This window comes from Heloderma suspectum, chromosome 4, assembly GCF_057233095.1.
Source record: "Heloderma suspectum isolate Gila_16-S chromosome 4, 16-S_ref, whole genome shotgun sequence".
Taxonomy (NCBI): domain Eukaryota; kingdom Metazoa; phylum Chordata; class Lepidosauria; order Squamata; family Helodermatidae; genus Heloderma; species Heloderma suspectum.
The window spans coordinates 66,623,540-66,643,046 of record NC_139461.1 but is presented as its reverse complement, the minus strand read 5'-3'; the positions used below and the strand labels follow the sequence as shown (position 1 = coordinate 66,643,046).

At 41.4% G+C, this 19,507-nt stretch overlaps 1 protein-coding gene across 1 annotated transcript in view; it reads left to right on the top strand.

Moving 5' to 3' along the window:
* The first annotated feature begins 13,261 nt into the window (after nt 1–13,261).
* Nucleotides 13,262–19,507, top strand: part of RP1 (RP1 axonemal microtubule associated) — a 291,823-nt gene continuing 285,577 nt past the window's right edge. Inside the window, exon 1 of the mRNA XM_084848072.1 lies at nt 13,262–13,912. Coding sequence (XP_084704198.1) covers nt 13,268–13,912 — 645 coding nt within the window. The 5' untranslated portion in view covers nt 13,262–13,267. The remainder of the gene's footprint in view (nt 13,913–19,507) is intronic.

Genomic DNA, 19,507 nt, shown 5'->3' with positions numbered 1-19,507 from the left:
GCTGGCAGAATACAGCCACCTCTCCCCCAAAACTAGCAAGGGCCTGAAAAGTGTGCACTGCAGTGCCCCAGGCAAATGGTCCATAAAATCAAATGGAATGGCATGTCATCCCCCTCCATAATCACTAGAGATAGCCTTTTTTCCTCCAATTAGTTGCACTACATGGATGAATATATTTTTAGAATATGATTTGCCATATATATTCTAGATCAGCCTCCCTCAACCTGGTGCCCTCCAGATGTTTTAGACTTCAGCTCCTAACAGCCTCAAGCAGTATGGCCAGTGATCAAGGATGGTGGGATTTGTCATCCAAAACATCTGTAGGGTATCAGGTTGGGGAAAGCTGGTCTAGATATATAGAAATACTGATCTGCATTTTGAGCTGCCAAAGGTCAGCAGACATGTTTTCTGCTAATCTTCTACCTAATTATTATTTGACAGCTGAATTATGATTTTATTACTCAGTCCTTAATTTATTTTCACCCACCTTTTACAAAGATATGTGCATGTATGCAAAGATAGGTAGGACAGTACTCTCTAGGGATCTTGGAATCTAATGTAGAGTTGAAAGTTCATAATGTACAGCAATACATTACTTTTGACACTCACATTCCTTTACACATCTGGCTGTAGCCAAAACCAAATGAAAAATGGTGAAGTCTACAAGTGAAAACAATGGGAAATTATTTATCTCAGCAGGGAAGTAGCTAATATATTTTCCCTCACTTTTTATCTGGAAATTCATAGTTTTAATTTTTTAGAGAAGTCTTTGGCACCTTAGGGAAAATTAAATATAAAACAGCAAATGCCCAATGGGTGGAGACAGTATTAGTCAGAGCTTTCATGAGAGCAAATTTGATCATCAGTTATACATATTTTCCAATGAACTTAAGTGATAAAAATAGTTTTATTTAACAAATCAAAAGAAGCTTTAAAAATGAACTTGGACATAAAACTACTAACTAGAACAATATAATTATTCAGCTTTTTTTTAAGGTTATATCTTAAGTATTGGATATCAGTATATGTTTGAGGATGATTTTGCACAAAGATCTGAGATATCTCTAACAAATGTGAATCATAGAACTGTTTCAGTTATGGCTGTAACACACAAGTAGAATTTCTGTAACCAAATTTAAGTTTGAAGCGGCTATATTTCTGTGGGCCAACAAACGTTTCACAATGGAGCTACTACTAAAATTTCACTTAGGACAAAATTTGAAACAATTTTTGAGGTTCTTCCTCAGAGATAATCTCTGAGAATTTTGACAGAAGCCAGAAATGTTTTGGTAAGACTAACAAAAAATCTTGGGAGGGGGTGGTCCTCAACCTCTGGGCTGCTGGGTGGTGGTGCTTCAGATGGTGCCATTCCATGAGCAGAATAGATAAAGGCAGGAACTGGTGTCTGAATGGTATAGCAAGCCTGTATTGACCCAGCAATGGGATGGAGACCATTATGGCTCTGCTTGAGGTAGCAAAAAGTCTTGGCCAGCACAGCTCACACACCTTAGTTCTCACAGGATTTCACCTCAAGTGAATTTTGAGGTTTCTCCTTGGATGGATCAATTCAGGAATCTGGGGGGGGGGGAGTATCACTGATTTCTAGAAGACCAACAAGATTTCTCATGTTTCTTCTTCTTCTTCTTCTTCTTCTTCTTCTTCTTCTTCTTCTCCTTCTCCTTCTTCTTCTTCTTCTTCTGCACTCCATACTTTGCATACATAATGTCTCAGGTACAATAGTTGGGATCTCTAATTAAAGAATTCTAGGCAGAAAGACTGGAAAGATCTCTGCCTAAGACCTGAAGGGCTGCTTCCAGTTAAGATGGACAATATGGAGCAGGGTAAACCATTGGTCTCTCTTTGTATAAGACACATATTCCCCCATTTAAATATTCATTTCAAAAGAACTTCAATTACATTAAGTGTAATTATGATTTCAGCTTTATACCCAATTCACAACACACCTACCTGAAAGCTTCATTTCCCCCCTTATTGTATCAAAATGGCTATGTGAATCAGTCCTGAGGTTATTCTTCCTCTGCCCTGTCAAGAGATGGCCTGATGGTGGACAAAATGGGTCCAAGTTCTGCCTTCTGTAGAGGAAGGAATCTTCCACAAGAGGAAGGACTCCACTCATGGAATGTCCTATCACCAGATTTTTGGGGGTACTACCAGTTCCACAGCTCACCCCATTCAGTAGGGTCTCCTGACTCTCTGTGTAGTATTTTCAGGGGGCTAGAGGTACTGCCATGGGAAGGAGGTAGCAGGAAAGTTCACTTCAACCTGTGCAGTTGATCCAGCATAAATCTGGATCCAACCCAATGTTCAGACATGAGAGTCCTGTCAAGATGGATGTTAATATGACATGTGCGAGAAGGAGATTATTCTCCCCAACAGTGAATCATGCATGTTATTCAGTTGAGATACTGTCACTGTCAGGAATTCCATTTTCTTTTTGTGTGCTAGCAGTCTGTACGTTTCCATTTTGCAAGGCTGAAGCTGCATGTAGTGATAACCTACCTGCATGTATGTTATCTTGTGATGTTTCTAGCCCCAAGGTCAGAACAAAGCCTGGTTAACTGGACTGAGTGATCTCAGCTGTGTTCCTGTGGGAACCCTCACCTTCTTTTAGGTGCCTGAGAAAACTATTCTAGCCAGACTGTGATTGGCTAACAGGGATTACCTTGGAGTTGCTAGGAGCTTGAGCATATAACCAGGGGAGTTACAATAGCCCATTGTCTTTGTCTTCGATTTGCCTTTGCTTTGCACTCCCAAGTATCTCCCTTTGAGACCTGTCATATCGGAAGACCCATGCTTAGGTACATAAAGGCAAGTTTAGATAGCTTTGTCATTTTTGCCTTGAAGTATTGTTTCCAAACATTACTCTGGCTCTTGTGTGTCTTTTATTCTCCTTTCCCCATTTCCCAATAAACGTACTATCTCTTATAGCTTTTGTCTGTGTCAGTACTAAATCCAGAGTCTTCCTCTTGGTTAATGCTACTGTTTATGGTTTCAGGCCTAAGCCTTAGAAATAGATGGTGTTTGTTTGCCCCTGCCCCCATTTCATAAGCTTTAGGGATATCCTATAAGGTCTGAGACTCCCCTGGTTCAGGCTGAGTGGGTGCTGGCAGCCTGCCTTGCTTGGCTGGTGTTCAGCCTGAGCAACCTTTTATCCCTGCCTTCACTGCTGGGAGTTAAGGCAACCCCTTCCTGCCTTCACAGTTACCTTCATAAAATATCTTGCCACCTGTACAGAGACAATGAATATTTATTTTGACTAGTTAATCAATCAATCAGTCAATCAATCATTGATTAAAAGCAACACATGACTTTAAAAAATAATAATTAAATTAAAAATATTTAGCTGAGCATTAGGAAGAACCTTTCAAACTTTAACTAATGGAGAATAGTCTCAAGGAACAATAGTGGATTTTTAATTGGAGTATGCATACAAGTAGTTAAATAATATATACATTCAAGAATACAAAGAACTTTCATGTTGCATAATAAGAGAAGCATCTGATATTGCCTCTCCTTCTTTGTTCATAAATTTTAATCTAGTACTAATTTAACTGCTCAAAATACAATTGCATTTCAATGCTATTTAATGTCAGTCTTTTCCTTATTTTATTTAACACACTTTTTAGCTGCCTTTCAAGACTACATCTTCCCAATATTCTTGGATCTAAACTTTAAATGTATACCAAAAATTCTATTTCGTCTTTCATTGTTTTTGATGATAATTTAAGTGCATGAATAACTTACATATTTATAAGGACAATTATGGCATTTGGATTTATTTACTTAGTTATTTGATTTGTACCCCACCTTTCTAAGAAAAATGGCACTCAAGGGGCTTACAGGTACAATTAAAATTGATTAAAACAATTAAAATATATTAAAATACAAATATAATGTAACAATTATAGATTTTTTAAAAATTAAGAACAGCACCCAACCCAATAGACCCATTTACAGACCAAAGGCCTTCTTGAATAAAGTAGTCTTTGCCTGCTGACGGAAGGACAGCAGAGAGGGAGTGAACCTTGGGAAGGAGTTCCACAGCTTGGGAGCAGCCGCAGAAAAGGCCCTCTCTGGGATCACCACCAAATGAATCCCTAAAGGTGGCAGTCTTGAAAGAAGGGTGTCTCCAGAGGATCTTAAGAACTGGACAGGCTCGTATGGGAAAAGGCCGACTTTCAGCTAGCTTGGTCCCAAGATGTATAGGGCTTTATAGGTCATAATCAGCACTTTGAATTCTGCCTGGAAACAAAATGGTAGCCAGTGAAGCTACTGTAACCAGGGTGTCACATGCTCCCTGTAACCAGCCCTGGTCAACAGCTTAGCCTCAGCATTCTGTACCAGCTGAAGTTGATGAACAGTTTTCAAAGGCAGTCCCATGCAGAGTGTGTTACTGTAGTCCAAAAAGGATGTAACCAAGGCATGCGTGACCATGGCCAGATCAGACATCTTTAGGAATGGGCACAGTTGGCGCACTAGCCTCAGCTGTGCTAGCACACTCCTGGCCACCACCAAGGCCTGGACATCCAGGTTCAGGGCCGAGTCCAGGAGTACACCTAAAATGAGAACCAGAGTCTTCAGGGGGGTGTAACCCTATCCAGCACAGGTTAAATTCCCTGATCTGCCCTTTGACTGACAAAAACCACCTCTGTCTTGTCTGGATGAAGCTTCAATTTGTTTTCCCTCATCCAGTCTACCACTGACATCAGGCACCAATTTAGGATGAGAACAGCTTCCTTGGATTTAAATGAAAAGCAGAAATAGAGGTGGATGTCATCAGCATATTGGTGGCACCAAACCCCCAAACTCTGGACAATCTCTCCAAGTAATTTCATGTATATATTAAATAGCATGGGGGATAAGATGGAACCCTGAGGGACATGACAGGAGAACAGCCACAGCATCAAACAGGAATCCCGGTACCACCTTCTGAGATTGCCCCTCCAAGAAGGAATGGAGACACCATATAACAGTGCCTCCCAGTCCCAGCTCAGACAGATGCCTCAGAAGGATACCATGATCGATGGTATTGAAAGCAGCCGAAAGGTCCAGCAGAACTAACAGGGGCATCTCCCCCATGTCCAGTTCCCAGGGTAGATCATCCACCAAAACAACCAAAGCAAGTTGCCTTGGATGGCCTGTTATTTTAAATAAGATAGATGCGTTCATTTGAAGGTTTTGCTAACTGATCTGTGATAAAATTCCAAACATCTACAAATCTTTCACAACTTTTTTATACAACATATAGTCAAAACAATTATAAGGTGAAGAAGAGAAAGAAAAATCAGATTATTTTCTGAAGATTATCCTACATCTAGCCAAACAATATTTTTTCCCTTGGCCCCACTTTCCCAATCATTTAAAAACAACAACAACAACAACAAAACAGAAAGCCGGTTCTAAATTAGCAGAATACTTTGTAAAGAATTCATATTTGATATGTCAATTGAACATTTAAGTTCTAAAAATCTCAAGAATATGTGTCCAAATTCAGTCGAGCCCTGCATAGTGATAAACTGAAGTCTAGCATAAAGCAGTATATTCCATTTTGTTTTTAAAGGCAAGACTCAAATGCAGGCATAGGCTCAAAATAGCTCTAAACCAATAAGATAGTCTAATTGCTTAGAGACGGTCTTCATGACCAGATTAAGTGTGCCAGTTCTTTTCACATCAGCCTCTTTTAAGGAAACAGGAAACATACTAGGGTATCACAGTCAGTAACAGTAGGGAACATAAGGTCTATCTATTGATCCCACCATTTTCTTTTCATCTGCTGCCAGCTAGTTGCACAGTAAGCTCATAAACTGGGCACAATGGTGATGGCTGTTTCCTGTTGTTTGTTTCCAGCATTAGGAATCAAAACAGACATTACTTTAAATCTGTATTTGCCTGTTTTTTTCCCCCTCATTTTTACTCTAGAGTAGGCACAGGCAGCCTGATCTAGATTGGGTTCCTAGCATGGGGTAGAGTAGGGGGGCTTGATACCTTGGCACAACTGAAATCAGTGGGAGAGAAAATACCTATGCCAGCCCTGCCTCAGAATGCCCTGTTTCAGAGCCTTCCACTGGTTACCACCAGCAGAAACACCACTGGTGGTAATGACCATGGGCATAACTGGGGCCATGTGGTGGGCAACCTCTCCCCCTCGCCAGTGAAGAGGGACCTCTGCGGCAGTCTAACCCTTTCCAGCCAATGGATATGGTGGTTAGGATTGCACTGTAAGCCCTCATATTGTGGTAGTGAATTCATGATAATTATTATCCCTTTAGGTAAAAAGTACTTCCTTATGTCCTGGGCCTAATGCCAAACAACACCACTGGGTGATGCCCTTCCCACAATTATAGTATTGCGGGTAAGGGGGAGAGACATTTCTGTCTCTGTACTTTCTTCACCCAATTCAAAACTTTCTAGACTTCTCTTGTATCCCCTCTTAGGCTCAAGGTACACTACACAGAGTTCTTTGTCCCCCACCCCCACCCCACCCCACATGCCCTTAAAAAAAAAAATCCAACAGCCTACGCTGGCTGCAATCAGGGTGAAGGGGCCAAGGAGGGTGAAGCTCCTAAGTCCAGGATTTTAGTTTTAGTTCAAAATCACCATCCCCAAATCAACACAGAATCAGATGTTCCAGTAGCGTATGCCAAGCTGCAGGTCCCTGTTGGTCTCTGCATTGCCATGGCAACCTCTGTGCCATTGCCATCCTTTGTCCACTGGTGTTCCTCTTTCTCTGCCTTCTATATCGCATATCTCTCTAGTCAATTGGGCATACTCTCTGAATCTGAGATGGGAGCATCCTGTTTTAAGATAAAACAGCCAGAAGCATACACAGTGCTCTAAATATGGCCATAACATGCCTTAAAAAATAAGATCTCTAGTGTATAATTCTCTAGCATGAGAAGCGGGCACCCCTTGTAGCATTAGCATCACATAATATTTTACAGTATATTTTTGTTGAAGCAGCATCTGTGACTAACAGGGTCTCCAGATTTCTGACATCCCAAAGTCTGATACTGGCAGGGAGAGGCATGATGATGTTGTGGGGTGGAACTGTGAGCTGTCCCTGGGAAGTCAATGCATAAATGACAAACTCTGACATATAGGCTGGTCTCAGGGATGTGAAAGGGGAAAAACTAGAAATGTGAAGGGCCTAATGAAATGGAAAATTTGGGGCTGGAGGGGGGATTTGTTTGCTTTTTAAATGGTGGAGGCTATTTTTTTTTTCTATTGGGAAAATGGGAAATGTAGGTACAATTGAAACAACACCCCACTCTTATGTAATCTTTTCTCTTTCAGAATAAGTGAATGTTTAAGAACTAGCATTTTAGAATAATACTGCTGCAAAACGACTTGATCCAAGATTTAAAGGGAGCAATTGGAGACTAGTAGATAGCCTTGAGATTCAAACTTGCCACTCCAAAATGGATCCCCAAACCTGAGCCTCAGGGCCAAAGCCCAAGACTAAGTGACCCTAGAAACAGTTGTTTTCAGGTGAAGCAGCATTAGGTTAGGGTACAGCCATCAGTGTCCACTGCCAAACAATGGAGTCTACCCTAAGCTGACTTCCAGAGTTCACATTTCATGCAGTCTACTTCAACTGTGCATTTGTAGTTCCTATTTTTTTTAAAAAAATGTAACAACTGTGTGCTTGTACGTTTCCATTAACAATTAGTCACCCCTTTATCCTTGCATTATTGGTTATCACATTTTTCTTTTATAGAATTTCATAAACCTGTAGGGATTAACGTGATTAAAAGTTCATGTAGATCAAACTGCTGTGCTAACTAAATCTTATCAGCCAAAGAATGTTAATAATAGTATATTTCTGGAAACATTTGTGGAAAGGATGTAGGTAGGCTGGGCACATTCAGAGAAACTTAACCTAGGCCCCTATCTAATGCGATAATTTCCTTTTCAAATGGATAACAATTTCCTAGGTCCATACCTTACTGAATGGTCCAATTAAAAAAAAACTCCTAGGATTTAAGAGGTTGCCGTTGAAAGGACTTGGAGATGTGAGGCATAGTATCAACTTTTCTTGTGTCACTAGGCCAACCACATTAGTTTAACTGTTGTAGCAACTTAATATTTTAATGGAATGAGTCACACATGAATGATAAAAATATTCTGCTAGCCATTGTCTTCTGTGGCAAAGCTGAACAAAGGATGTCATTCAAAGGGCACAGGTTGGAGAAATCACAGAATCTCTGTTCAAAAACTCTATGCACTGTCATTTTTCTGTATCCCTCCCTGCTTTGAATGATTAATCTAAAAGGAATTTTGGAAAACATTCCAAACATTCTCATTTAACCCAGGAAATAATTCTCATTTAACCCAGGACAATGTGAAGCTCTAGGGTGGCCAGGTGTCCTACATTACAGAGGACAGTCCTCTGTTTGAAGGCATCCTCAGTTTGAAGGGCTGTCCAGTCTGAGTCCAGTTAGAAGTTTAGAAGGGAGACCCCCAGTGGTCCTGAAGTTGCTCATCAACAGTTAGCATCTGGACAGTAGACTGGGAAGGCATAGAGGTCACCTTGTCACAATCTATGGTGAAATGTACTTCCAGTGAAATTATAGTAATGATAGATAAATGTGCACGTGTACATATAAATTCTGCAAATGTTATGCAACTCTGTTGTCCTTTTTTTTAGTGATGCATTTTCTCTTTTGGGGTGATGTGTAACTGGTCACCCTAGGCAGAATCCAGAGAAATCTTGAAATCCCATGGAAATCATGGACCCAACCTCCATTCATTTCACAGAGATTTAGGGACTAGCTACATGTTTTGTGCCCACACACATATTAGAGCCCCAGTGCCATCTTTCTTAAAATAACAGCTTTGGGAGGGGGTAGATTTTAAATGAAAAGCAGGGGGTGCTTACATCTTCCCATGTTTTCTGCTTCAGGTTGCTTCTCTGAAGCAGCTTCTCTATCCCCAATAGAATTCAAAATGTTTGGAAGCTATCAGGGCTGGTGTCAGGGGTAGACATGATTGGGCACATCGTGGAGAACCACACCTCGGCAAGGGCCCACTGACAAAGAACTACCTGGAGTTGCTCCTCCACTTTACCATTGCAACTTGCTCGGTCACCTGCCTCTTGCTGTGTCTCAGACAACAGTGGAGGTGAGAAGGAGGAGCAGTAGATGACTCTGCCTGCTCGCTCAAAGGCTTTCTGACTGTCAAGCAAGTAAGTGGTAGCAGTGATGAGAAAGGGGATGAGGAGCTTGTGACAATGCTGAGGAGAAGTTAGATTCACTGAGGGAGGGGTCCCACTGAGGGTTAAGAATTGTTGTGATATGTAATATCTGCTGAGGAGTCTCCTGTTGCAACTGCTCTACGGTTAGCATGGCAGGCTAGTTGTAACCCCGATTAACGGGAGTAGCTTCAAATCTGATTATACCTTTGGTAGTAATTAGATGGAGCAGTTGCCATCTGGAGACACAGCATTTCTTTAAGATGAGCCACCTTATTCCACAGACATAAAGCATCATAATCCTACTGTGTCTGCAAAAACACTGCCTCCAATGTACTTGCTTGGTTGTCAGCCCTTCTTAATCTAGCCCCTTTATTGATTGGAATCCATTGTGGACTGGATCATTCCTGTTACAGGAATGTAACAGGAAAAGCTACAGGATCAGAAGATCTAGAATTTTGTGCTCTTCAATGCTCAGACACCAGGAATTATCTATTTTATTGACTCAGTTTAGAGAAGAACTTCAGATCGTTTGGCTGATTGCACAAAATTACCAGAAGCCAGAAGGACTGACTATTAGGAGGAAAATGGTCCTGACTTTGTTTCCCAAACCAAGAAGTGGAAGCTCCATACCCGGACATGATTCACATGCAGAAGAAAGTGTTTGATAATGAGATACTGAAGGCAAAACTACAGTAGCAGTGGAGAGATTGGATGACTATAGTAGGATTTTCCCTCTCTCCCATAATTCTGGATTTTCCCCAAGGAAAATTAATTTGAAGAAGAAACTTGCTGTATTTAAGTAAATGTTAAAAACCTAAAATGGAATGCATTCATTCCCTCTTGAAATGGAAGAAAATCTATGAAATAACAGTGTGAAAAGGTAGAGTGAGTAAAGTATTAGTTGTTCACTTTGCAGGGAAGTCCAGTCTAATCATCACCATGGCATCAACAGATTTCCTTCAGATAACTTCCTAGTTTTCTTTCTTAGAACAAGACCAAGGATGTTTATTTCATGTAGGTTATGACTCTGGGTAAGTACAAACCCACTTACCCCCCAGCTATCATAGTGTAATTAAGACATGGTATTAGATAAACATCTTTAACTTGTGTCAAGTTCTAAAGCTTCAGTGATTTCTTTGTATACTATTTCAGTGAAAAGGCTGTTGATTTCAAGTACTCTTTTCCGGAGGTATTTTGATTACGTAAGGATGATGATTGTGCTGTTGATTGCAAATCAATTGGCAATGATAATGATTCCTCAATTGTCAGCAACTGCACAATAGGGAAGAAGCAAGACAGAAACATCTTTGTTTGATGTACTTGTTTGTAAGATGTTTCAGCACTGGACTGTGTGTAAGGTTGGATCATGCTTTTTTTCTTAGTAATCATTATGCATGGTGTGGAGAAAGTCGACAGAGAGAGGGTTTTTTTGCTTCTCTTGTAACACTAGAATCTGGAGTCATCCTAGCAACTGGTGTACATAAGGTCACTACTTCTGGTCCTGGAGGTAGCACATAGCCCTCAAGACTAATAGCCATTGATAGCCTTTTCCTCCAGGAATTTGTCTAAGCCCCTTTTAAAGCCATCCAAACTGGTGGCCATCACTACATCAATTTATGTCCATTCAAATGGCAGGCTGAACCCTAGCATTGAAAACGTACTCCTGATGTGACATTCTGGCTCAGATTAAACCTTGCATTTAATATACCAAGTGTTTTATAATTAAGATAATAAAAGACATACAATTATGTCATTCTAATACTGTCATGTACTTCAGTGTCCTGTATTTTGTATGTAAATCATGTAACTTATGTAAGGGTCAGAATCCAGCCAAAGGGTCAGAATCCAGCCAAAGTTAAGCACTTTAAATCCCACTGAATTCACTGGAAAGGTTAAGCACATGCTAAAAACTCCTTTGAAATCAAGGTGAGTGAAAGTGTTTAACCAGCTGGATCAAGTGTTTTACTATTTTTATAGGGGAAACAATAGTGTTGGCTATGAAACGTACACACAGCTTTTTAACAGGTATAATGATAATCACTTGGCTACTAGTTTATTTATAACAGCACCATTCTTGAAGGGGTGGGATGAGTGTTCCATTCTTTTATTAGTGTTTTACTCATTGCAAACAGTATCCCCTTCCCCACATAATAGATGTCACTCACTGTCAGTGGATAACCTTACAATGGGGGATGGCAGTATGTTGTGTGTTTTCCTATTGACAGAGATGTGCTGGGATACACAGACAACTACTGTGGAAAAAAGGAGTGTACAACCTCCAAGAACAAAAGGGGAAACGGAAGGAACTCACACAGGGGAAGGACTTGTGACATACCTTGAGTGATGCCATTGGAACAATCCAATAGGTGCCCGTAACTACAATGCCCATAGCAAAATAGCTCAACTTTTAAACTTGCTTGTTTCATCCTTCATTTATTAGTCTGAGTTGTGGGAAACAACCATTCCCCTCCAGTCCAACACATCTGGAGAGTACCAAGTTCGGGAAGGCTATTTTAGAGATTCCTCCTTTCTATGCCCTATCAAGATATACAAGAACACTGCCTTGACTGTTCAAATGGCAATGACATATGAATAAGCATTAGCGGTATCTGCCCCCCACCGCCGGTGTGAAAACTAACCCAGAGACTTAACTGAGCTTTTCTGGAAGCCTGAGCTTTTCTGGAAGCAGCACAAGACAATTTTGTTTCTGCTGCCTTCAAACCACAGGGTCTAAGTATGTTGGAGGTTATTTACATCTGTTTTTGTAAATATAATTTGCTGGTATAGTGCAATGTTAAAAGTAGTAAGCTATAACTCTTTCTCTCCTGCCCTGTAGTTCAACTCTTAGTTAAGTGCTGAACTCACTGGGCAATATTGGGCATGCTAGCTACCGTCACTTTTCCTCAGACTCCATATCCACATCATGGGAATAATACTAGTGGCTTACCTTTTATCTGGATGTTGTAAACATTCCTGATGTAACATACAAGATGTAATCAGAAGAAAAATGCTATGTACGTACATATTAAATATTATCATATATTATATTATTATATATTATTTAAATGGGCATCTTTCTGATTTCAGTGTGGTATTTTAACATGTTCTTCTTCTAACAGGAGGCTTGCACTACATACATGGTAATGTAATAACTACATCTTAAAGCCTTCACTCCATAGATCAAGTGAGACTACACTGGACTATATGGCTTGACAGTGAGAGTTTATAATAAATTTCATGCCATCCTATACATATCAACTCAGAAGTAAGAAGTGAGTGAACTGAACTCTCATTGCGTTCACTGAGCCTTGGCTGCAGTCCTACACCCGCTTTCCTGGGGGTAAGTCCCATTAAACTCCATGGGGCTTACTTCTAATTTGATACATATAGGATTGCACTGTCAGTCTTCATGCTATTGTTGGTCTACTGCTTTTATTGAGGAGTAATCCTGCTACAATCAATAGAATTGTACTGTTTAAATATGTATGAAGCCATGGGCACAATCCAGGAGAAACTTCTATTTCACAAACCCCACTGAAATTAAAGGCAACTATAAAAAAAAAATGGTAGGATTTCCTTCTGGATTGTGCCCCATTTTCCTGTATTAATCTTTGAATAGCAGGTTGGCTCACCCTTGGACAAAAATTCATTCCTGTATATGAAAGTATCTATGATGTGAAAATAGGAATTGTTGCCATTACATTCATTATTGAAACAAAAACCTTCTAATTACTATTCTGGTGCAACACAGTACCCTTGCTAAGTAAAATGTTCTGTTGTGCCAAAATGATAAGATATGTGAACATAAAATGCATTGGAGAATTCTGCACATATTTGCAAGGAAAGCTTTGTTAGCTTAATCCTAACAGTCTTTGTGGAATTTAGAGATAACAGCATGGACCTATTTAAAGCCATTGATTTTTGGCAAGATTGAGTGCTGTTGCTTATGTTAAAATCTCCTTTGTGACTTTACAGAAATGAGGACTGCATTATTGTTGCGATCATGAGAGAGAACATTTACTTCTGCCTCCTTGTTTCCAGATTGCTGTCAAAATGAGTGAAACACCTTCAACCAACTACTCAGTGATTCAGCCCCGCACTTCAGAGAGCGAACAGTCATTGTCTGAACGCCCCTTCAATGTCACTGAACCTGTTATGGCCAAACGGATCTGCTTTTACAAGAGTGGAGACCCTCAATTTAATGGGGTCAAAATGGTTGTCAACAGCCGTTCTTTCAAATCATTTGATTCCTTGCTTGACAATTTGTCAAAAAGAGTCCCATTGCCTTTTGGGGTGAGGAATATCTCTACACCGCGAGGGATACACAGTATCAATAATCTGGAAGACCTTGAAGATGGGAAATCATATATTTGTTCCCAACACAGGAAAATCAAGCCCATTAATTTGGAGATGGCCAGTAAAAAGCCACTGCCGTGGCAGATCAGCCGGCCAATCAGTGCTCGCCATAGGGCTGTACAGTTAGCTAGAAAGAGTGAAGGTGGTGTGTTCCAGAGAGGTGGCACCGTGAAAATAAGTACTCCTAAGAAGCTGCTTGTTTTCCGAAATGGCAGTGTAAGAATCCAGCACACTATTGTCTTGGGCAAGAAGAACACACAAAGTTTTGAGGCCTTACTGGACAACATCAGTGAGCTAATGCAGTATCCAGTTCTGAAATTATACACTCCTGATGGGAGAAAGGTATGAATATAGGAAAAGTATCTTTTGTGGGTTCTTACAGCTGGTTCACATATGACTGCAATCTCAAGTGATGATATGAATGAGCCATCACAGACTTAATTCCACAGATAGAATTTCCAGTTCACCTCAGTATCAGAGTGCATTTCAATGGAGTAACTTCACATTGTCAGTTATCAAGTATACAGTAATCAAGTTCAAGTAATGAGATCAAGTAATCAGTGCTCATATTAGGGGTGGGGAGTAAGAGGTCCTCAATTAAACCCATAGATCCCAACCCATGACTCCCCCCTCCAGTTTTCAGTTAAATAAAATCATGCCCCCTGCCTACCCTTGTATAAACAGTAGCTAAGGGGCCATCACAAAAGGTAAGAAGATTGGGGGACTTCTCAGCCCCATTGTAATTCAAGCACTGGAAGTAAGACACATTCATGTGTGAACCAGCTTCTAATTACTACTAAAGCTCCTTTTTACTTAGCTTCTACTGCAGTTAGCTTCTTAGTTTTCACAAAGAAATGTCATATTGTATGTTTCTCCTGTTATTAAATTGTTTGCTACATTGGGCTAAGAGTGGTCTGCCACTCTTATGTGACCTTTAGATTTCATTCAGATGTTTGACTTATGTTGCTGTTGTATTCATGGGAGACTTAATAGGGGTCACAGTGTTAAAGAAAAACATGGAAACCTTTGAGACACAGAGGTGGAAGTGAGGGGGATTAAAGCCCTGGTGTTTGTGAAGACCTAGCTTTCTCTTAAACCACATCTTCAAACTGTTCTATTATGTATGCTTGCTTACTAAGGAGCTTTTCCAGGGCATCCACAGGAGTGGCCTCAATCTTATTGCATGTGCTAGTCATGTCATAATCCCTTGAAGACCTATACTATGTATAGGCTGCCCATGAAGCATAATTCTATCTCTTTCTTACAAGAGCTTAGGGTCTCTGAAGGAAGCATCACAATTTCTTCTCTCCACAGTTTTTTTTGGGAGGGGGGGAGATACAGAAACAAAGCACAAAAGTGGGTTTCTTAACTGATTGGTATCTGCTGAGGTCATTTCATGATGGCATAAAGCACTGATTCTCACAGGCAACCCACAGTTACACTGTGTGTAACAAAGCTGCAACAAAGCAGCCTCAGGAAGTACAATCCTGAGGAGATTGGAATCTCAATTTTTTTAAAAAAAAAAACAGCTAGCAGGGAAAGGGTGAAGCAATTGCTTCCCCCTGTTATTCTTTCACTCAAAACTGCAGCCTCCCAACGCTGATTTAAAAAAAGAGGTTGGGACTTCATTACATAAATCCAAGTCTAATGCATAGTTTACCTCATACTGTTTTATATATGCTAACGCTGCACATTTTTTAAATTCAAAGAGTGATATTCTTATATTTGGATTTTAATAATAAGGCTGAGGGAGTAATTCGCTTAGGAAGCTATGCCCTGATCAGAGCCCCAATGCTGAACACCTTGAGTTCTTGACACAGACCTCCCAGTTTTCTTCAGTGTAGGAGCAACAACACATAAAAAAAGCTTGCAAATGCTGAGATTCCCCTCAATGGATCTGTATAGGCGAGCTGTTGCAGGCATGGATGTTCTATGTATCTCTAAGCACTTTCATGCCATCCTGTTTTCCTTTGAGAAGATTTGTAATTTTGTACTAAAACTCCAAAGACAAAATATAATATTTCACAATTCTTTCTCAAGCAGAAATGGTCACTTGGACCTATTGTTGTTGTTTATTCATTCAGTCGCTTCCAACTCTTTGTGACTTCATGGACCAGACCATGCCAGAGCTTCCTGTCGGCCGTCGCCACCCCCAGCTCCCCCAAGGTCGAGTCCATCACCTCCAGAATATCATCCATCCATCTTGCCCTTGGTCAGCCCCTCTTCTTTTTGCCTTCCACTTTCCCTAGCATCAGCATCTTCTCCAAGGTATCCTGTCTTCTCATTATGTGGCCAAAGTACTTCAGTTTTGCCTTGAATATAATTCCCTCAAGTGAGCAGTCTGGCTTGATTTCCTGGAGTAAGGACTGGTTTGATCTTCTTGAAGTCCAAGGCACTCTCAGAATTTTCCTCCAACACCACAGTTCAAAAGCATCTGTCTTCCATCACTCAGCCTTCCTTATGGTCCAGCTCTCACAGCCATAGGTTACTATGGGGAATACCATTGCTTTAACTATGCGGACCTTTGTTGTCAGTGTGATGTCTCTGCTCTTCACTATTTTATCAAGATTTGTCATTGCTCTTCTCCCAAGTAGCAAACATCTTCTGATTTCCTGGCTGCAGTCAGCATCTGCAGTAATATTTGTGCCTAGAAAGACAAAGTCTGTCACTGCCTCCATGTTTTCTCCCTCTGTTTGCCAGTTATCAATCAAGCTGGTTGCCATAATCTTGGGTTTTTTTAACTGCAACCCAGCTTTTGCACTTTCTTCTTTCACCTTCATCATGAGGTTCCTCAGCTCCTCCTCGCTTTCAGCCATCGAAGTGGTATCATCTGCATATTGGAGATTGTTAATGTTTCTTCCAGTGATATTAACTCCAGCCTTGACTTCATCAAGCCCAGCACATAGCATGATGTGTTCTGCATACAGGTTGAATAGGTAGGGCGAGACTATACGACCCTGCCGTACTCTTCCCAATCTTAAACCAGTCCGTTATTCCATTCTGTGGTCTGTTCTTACCGTTGCTACTTGGTCGTTATACAGATTCCTCAGGAGGCAGACAAGATGACTTGGTATCCCCATTCAACCAAGAACTTGCCACAATTTGTTATGATCCAGTCAAAGCCTTTAGAATAGTCAGTAAAACAGAAATAGATGTTTTTCTGAAACTCCCTGGCTTTTTCCATTATTCAGCAGATATTGGCAATTTGGTCTCTAGTTCCTCTGCCTTTTCTAAACCCAGCTTGTACATCTGGCAATTCTCGTTCCATGAATTGCTGGAGTCTACCTTGCAAGATCTTGAGCATTACCTTAGTGGCATGTGAAATATGTTCCACTGTTTGATAGTTTGAACATCCTTTAGTGTTTCCCTTTTTTGGTATGGGGATATAAGTTGATTTTTTCCAATCTGTTGGCCATTCTTGTGTTTTCCAAATTTGCTGGCATATGGTCATGGAAAAGATAGATATTAATTCTGATTTAGGACTGTAAAACTTCATTTAAAATATCTCAATAACTACATTGATTTATTTGCCATCACAAATATTCTATAACCTAACAGTGAACTCAGGTACTGAGTTATGATGGCTTGGGGACCCCCAAGGTTTGCAAAAATAGAAAAACAAACAAACCCAAACACAACCCCAAACAGCCCAATGAGGATTGAGTATGCTCAGTTGCCATATGATAGAATGCAATGTATCTGCTGGGGGGAGGGAGAGGAGAATGGAGCATCCTGGGAAATGTGCTGGCTGGCACACTAAACAGGAACATTCCACACTGCAAAATTTTGTTGCAGGTTCCCTCCATGTGTGGTGTCTATGAAGTTTCTGAAAAACAAGAGGGAGGTATCAGCATGCTCGGAGGAACCCACAGTTTGCAGGAACAGAAAAAACCTTAAGAAAAAAAAAACACTTCAGGCACCATCCTATGTATGTTGTTGTTGTTGTTGTTCAGTCGTTCAGTTGTGTCCGACTCTTCGTGACCCCATGGACCATAGCACGCCAGGCTTTCCTGTCCTGCGCTCTCTCCCGGAGTGTGCTCAAGTCCATATTCATTGCATCGGTGATGCTATCTAGCCATCTCATCCTCTGCCGTCCCCTTCTCCTTTTGCCTTCAATCTTTCCCAGCATCAGGGTCTTTTCCAGTGACTTTTCTCTTCGCATTAGGTGGCCAAATTAGTTGAGCTTCAGCTTCAGTATCTGTCCTTCCAATGAGCACTCAGGGTTGATTTCCTTTAGGAAGGACTGATTTGACCTCCTTGCAGTCCAGGGGACTGGTAAGAGTCTTCTCCAGGACCACAGTTCGAAAGCATCAATTCTTCGGCGCTCAGCCTTCCTTATAGTCCAGCTCTCACAGCCATACATTACTACTCAGAAAACCATAGCTTTGATTATATGAACCTTTGTTGGCAAGGTGATGTCTCTGCTTCTTACTATGCTGTCTAGGTTTGCCATAGCTTTCCTCCCAAGGAGCAAGCGTCTTTTAATTTCATGGCTACAGTCACCGTCTGCAGTGATCTTGGAGCCCAAGAAAGTAAAATCTGTCACTGCTTCCATTTCTTCCCCTTCTATATGCCAGGAAGTGATGGGGCCAGATGCCATGATCTTCGTTTTTTTAATGTTGAGTTTCAAACCAGCTTTTGCACTCTCCTCTTTCACCCTCCACAAGAGGCTCTTGAGATCCTCTTCGCTTTCTGCCATGAGGGTGGTATCGTCTGCGTATCTGAGGTTGTTGATAATTCTTCTGGCAATCTTAATTCCGACCTGTGATTCATCCAACCCGGCATTTCTCATGATGTACTCTGCATATAAATTAAATAAGCAGGACGACAATATGCAGCCTTGTCGTACTCCTTTCCCAATTTGGAACCCATCGGTTGTTCCATGTCTGGTTCTGACTGTTGCTTCTTGACCCTCGTACAGGTTTCTCAGGAGACAGGTAAGGTGGTCTGGTACTCCCATCACTTTAAGAATTTGCCACAGTTTGTTGTGATCCACACAACCAAAGGCTTTAGCGTAGTTAATGAAGCAGAAATAGACATTTTTCTGGAATTCTCTTGCTTTCTCCATGATCCAGCGAATGTTGGCGATTTGATCTCTAGTTCCTCTGCCTCTCTGAAACCCAGCTTGTACTTCCGGTAGTTCTCGGTTCACATACTGCTGAAGCCTAGCTTGTAGGATTTTGAGCATAACCTAGGGATGGCGGAGAATTTCTCCCCAAAACTTTGGGGGGCCGAGCACCAACGTGTTCGCCCCCCCGAACAAGTTTCGGGGAGAAATCCTCCGAATCCCCCCCGCCCCCCGCCCCCCCCGGGACGGGACTTACCTTCACCGAATGTCCCTCCCGGTGGCGGGTCCGGCCGGCGGTTCGGCGGGTGTTCGAGCGGGGCGGGAGCGGCAGCCGGTCTTTCGACCGGCTGCCGCCGCCACCATTGCAATCAAAGAAAAAAAAAACGCCCCCTGATAGGCTACGTGACGATTCACGTAGCCTATCACGGCTAGATTTGCAAAGTCAGCCGTGATAGGCTACGGCAATCGTCACGTAGCCTATCATGGGTGACTTTAAAAAAAAAAAAAGCGTGTACGGATAATGGCGGCCCCCATAGGGAGCCGCCATTCCCGTTCCTTATTTGGTCGCTGTAGTCTACGTAAATGTTTACGTAGACTACGGCGAAAATAAGGGCAACGCTATTTGCGTTGCCCTTATTTTCGCCGTAGTCTACGTAAACATTTACGTAGACTACAGCGACTAAATAAGGAATGCGAATGGCGGCTCCATATGGGGGCTGCCATTAGCGTACGCGCTTTTTTTTTTTTTTAAGTCACCCGTGATAGGCTACGTGACGATTGACGTAGCCTATCATGGCTGACTTTGCAAATCTAGCCGTGATAGGCTACGTGAATCGTCACGTAGCCTATCAGGGGGCGTTTAAAAAAAA